The 3,947-nt window shown below is 58.1% G+C and overlaps 2 protein-coding genes across 2 annotated transcripts; one reads left to right on the top strand and one right to left on the bottom strand.

The window, feature by feature from the left end:
• Positions 1-699: 699 nt before the first annotated feature.
• Positions 700-1,102, top strand: SPRG_17637 (hypothetical protein; the record flags this gene model as incomplete). Its single annotated transcript, XM_012357003.1, has 3 exons — positions 700-814; positions 865-1,021; positions 1,072-1,102. The coding sequence occupies 3 exons, from the start codon at positions 700-702 to the stop codon at positions 1,100-1,102; spliced, it is 303 nt and encodes a 100-aa protein (XP_012212393.1).
• A 726-nt stretch (positions 1,103-1,828) lies between these two features.
• Positions 1,829-3,244, bottom strand: SPRG_17636 (hypothetical protein; the record flags this gene model as incomplete). Its single annotated transcript, XM_012357002.1, has 3 exons — positions 1,829-2,088; positions 2,134-2,264; positions 2,313-3,244. The coding sequence occupies 3 exons, from the start codon at positions 3,242-3,244 to the stop codon at positions 1,829-1,831; spliced, it is 1,323 nt and encodes a 440-aa protein (XP_012212392.1).
• Between the last annotated feature and the right edge of the window lie 703 nt (positions 3,245-3,947).

The following is a 3,947-nucleotide window of genomic DNA, read 5'->3' as shown; positions in this document are numbered from 1 at the left end:
ATTCTCTGCATGGACGTGCTCGAGTGCTTCCTCCACGCGCTGCGTCTCCACTGGGTCGAGTTCCAAAACAAGTTTTACAAGGCCGACGGCAACAAGTTCCACCCGTTCAACTTCAAGGAGATGATCCGCGCGACGCAGTTTGAAGCGAGCAACTAAGCAGCACGATGTGGAGACGGGCCGCTGACGCCATTAAGTTGGTCACAACGGACCTTGTGAATACACATCCCATCTTTCCCCGATTTCCGTGTGCCTTGTGGATGATCTTTTGGTAGGTTGCAACTTATAGCAAAGGGAACTAATAGCGTCGTGGAAGCAGGGATATGGCGGCGACAGGAGCTTCTGGCAGCAAGGATATGTTCATAGCTACACTGACGTACGTTTCTTGGCTGGCCGAAGGACTTGGTCGTTGAAGCCCACTGAAAGGAACTCAGCAGTGCTCATGCTCACACTATTTATAAATTTGTAAATAGTGTATGGAATACGGCGATGGGAGGTAGGGACCTTCCAAAAGGCAATGCGGCTCGTGCTGCGGTCGCCAATGCTCGTTGCGTTGGTATCAATAATATGCCGTCTTGATTTCTTTTGCAGCCGTCGCACCAACGTGGCCGGGCGCGAACAGAACGAGGCCGTGGGTTTCCTATCAGACACTATTTGCGTGTACGTGGCGTGGAAAGTGCAATTTCAGAACGACCACAAGGTATGGCGGCGCTGAGCTTGGAGGAGAAGGCGTGGTGCGACCAGCGCGAGAAGGACCTGCGCGAGTACAGCGCGCTGGGTGCTGCTGGCGGCGCCATTGTGAGCTCCAGCGTCACGTGTACGCTTTCTGCTTCTGGTGTCAAATCGGATCTCAGTTCTGATCTGTAGTTGTGGGCCGCTTCCCGCGCCCGTACCAGATTGCGACGATCCTCGGGTCTGCTGTCATTGGCAGCATCTCGGGCTACCTCTACGCAGACAACAAGGCGCTCGAGCGCATCAACGATCTCAGTGCGACCTCGGAGCTCCGCAAGCAGTTCCGCAAGCTGTACGCCTCCATCTATCCTCCGTGGCATCCATCTCATGCGTGCGTCGTAGGCAGCACGCCAAGCAGGCAGGCAAAGAGTAAGACATCAATAGACACTGTTGATGCTACCGTCTACCCACGACGTCGGTTTGGACGATAATGGAGGCGCCATCTCTCAGTATGCCTACAACGGGGACACACTCTAGCACACTAAACCTTTCAGCGAAGACGGCAGGGTGGATGCTTGACGAGGCTGCGCGCGTGAGCGAGACCCAGGTGCGCCAACAGGTGTACACGGCCGCTGGCGCTGTCGCGGGCGGCCTTGGTTACTACGGTGTTGCTGGTTGTACGGTGCTCTTGCTTGGCACCAAGGAGAACCGACGCGCTCGTCTAATCGCACGATCGCTGCCCACTGTGGATGGTCTCGGCGCGTATGCCAACTCCCCCGAGCCGCCGCCAGCAACATTGGACCACGCGCCGATGGCTTGCGTCACCCGAGGCAACACGTTTTTGCTAGAGATGACGGCGAGCGCAGTCGGTGTCGGGACGACAGTGGCACGTACTAGTACGCATTACTGTCATGGAAGGATCTAATAGTGTTTTGCGGTTGGCGGTGCCATGCACGGTGTTTGCTTCACGGCGCGCTCGTCGGCGGCGTCGTGGTTCGTGGCGATACCGTTCTATCGGCTGCAGCGTTCATCCCCACGCCCTATGTCTGTGACGCAGCGCGCAACGGGCCGTGCAATGGAGCTAATGACGACGCAATGTATCATGGTGTGGAATAGCAAGTTTATGGGAGGTCCTAACTCTAGTTTTGATGCGACGGTGCTAAACCATGCACATGGCCGCCGCCTCCTTCTCGTTGAATGGGCAGCGCTCCGCGTCGGCCGCGGTCTCGACTTGGATCGAGAGACACTCGAAGCCGTGCAGCGACAGCAGACGCTGCTGGAGTGTCGCCACCACCGACGTCGACGAAGGGCTGACCACATGCACCGTGAGCGCATAGGCACCGGTCGAGACCGACCACACGCGCAGGTCGTGGTAGTCGGTCGCCACCGACTGAATCGTGGCTTCAATACCCGCCAAATCTAATAGGGCAAAAAGTGAGAAAGGCCACCGTAGCCGCGTCGTACCCAGCTCGATGGACGTGCCCTCCATGAGCACGAGAAGGCTCGTCTTGCAAATACCGATGGTCGTCGCGCCGACAATGATCGAGAAGAGCAGCGTCACGATCGGGTCGCAGAGCTGCCACGAGGGATTATACCTACAGCAAAATGAAGTCACGTCGGAGGTTGGAGATTGGAAGTCGGACCAGATGAGGCCACCCGCTATGCACACGCCGAGGCTCTGCAGAAAGTCGCCGAGCGCGTGCAAGTACGCTGCGCGCACGTTGAGGTTTTCGTGGCCGCCGCACGACGCCGCCGTGAGGTGGGTCTCGGGCTCGGGCTCATCGTCGACGTCAATCGCCGTCATCGACTCGCGTGACGTGGACGCGTCATCGCTGTCTTCCTTGGCGTGGTCATGATCATGGTCATGGTCGTGATGGTCATGCGCGACAGCGTCATCGTGGACTTCGTCGTGATCATGATGATCGTGGTCGTGGTCGCAGGCACCGTGGCTGTGTCCGTGGGCCTCTGTCGCAGCCTGGCTCCCGCTGTGGCTGTGGCCATGGGTACTGCTGCCGTGGCTGTGGCCGTGACTGGTGCTGCCGTGGCTGTGGCCGTGGCCGCCGTGGCTGTGGCCATGTCCGAGAATCTTCATGAGCGCAATGTTGACAGCGAGCCCGAGCAGCGCGACGCAAAACATGACCTTGCCGTTGACCTGCGGGATGATCTCACCTGGCAGCGGCGCGCGCGTGAGCAAGATGATGCGCTCAATCGCAGCCCAGACGAGGCCGAGCGTCAGTAGCCAAATGAGGAGGATGCTGCCGAGGGCGCCAAGGACCTCGGCGCGCTTGTAGCCAAACGGCATGACGCGCGTCGCAGGAAACTTGGAGAGGTACAAGGCGAAAAGCGAGAGAAGAAACCCGAGCACGTCGCTGAGGAGGTGCGCGGCGTCCGACATGATGGCGAGGCTGCCCGCGACGTAGCCGCCAGCGAACTCGGCGATCATAAAGACGATGCAAAAGACACACGCCCACTCGAGCTTGCGCTGCGCGAGGTCGCGCTCGAGGTCCTTCTGCGCGGCCTTCATCACGAGCGATGCCGACGGAGACGCAATGGGCACTTGCTCAAACTGGCCCATGGCTGTCGGCGGACGTGATGCAAATTCGCAATATCGACGGGGTCTCTGCCAACACTATTAGAAAGGGCGCCATACAAAGAGCAAGTTGTCGCGAGCAGATGCTGTACCCAACCGCCAAAGTTCGGGTGCGCATCTTGAACTTTACGCCAAAGTGAACTTGCCGAGTCGAGGACGAGAGCATCAGTGTGGTTACGCCACTCTGTCTTGCGGCAGATGGTCGTTTCCGTTGCCACATACAAAGGCCTCATAAGACGATAGCAGTTCTAGACGCAACGGCACTTGACGCTTGCGCGTGTTCGCCGAGGGAAGCAAGCCATCCCTCGCGATTGAACAATAGAACGACGAAATCGAACTTTACGCGACATTCAACTTGGCGCCGTCCACGTGGCGGCCGCGTTACTGCCACCAAGTGCAACCGCGGGGTGGATACAAACTCAGATTGAGATTCGCTCGTCCGTGCACCATCCAACAACAGCGCGATGGCGTCATTGGCTCGACGCCGGTTGCCCTCTTGAAGTTGATGCACTTTTGCCCGTCCAAATGAGAGAAAACATAAACTCCCGTTTCAATGCACTCCTCTCCATCGCACACAGCTGGCTTCGGACGGCTCTTTCTGAGCCCATGCATCCTCTGCCGCGTGCTCGCGTCAAAAGGCACTTGAGGTTTTGGATTTTTAGTTTTCTCGCTTCTTTTTGGCCAATCC

This window comes from Saprolegnia parasitica, assembly GCF_000151545.1.
Source record: "Saprolegnia parasitica CBS 223.65 unplaced genomic scaffold supercont2.686, whole genome shotgun sequence".
Taxonomy (NCBI): Eukaryota; Oomycota; class Saprolegniomycetes; order Saprolegniales; family Saprolegniaceae; genus Saprolegnia; species Saprolegnia parasitica.
Note: the sequence above shows the minus strand (reverse complement) of the source record. Positions and strands in the feature narration are given on the sequence as shown.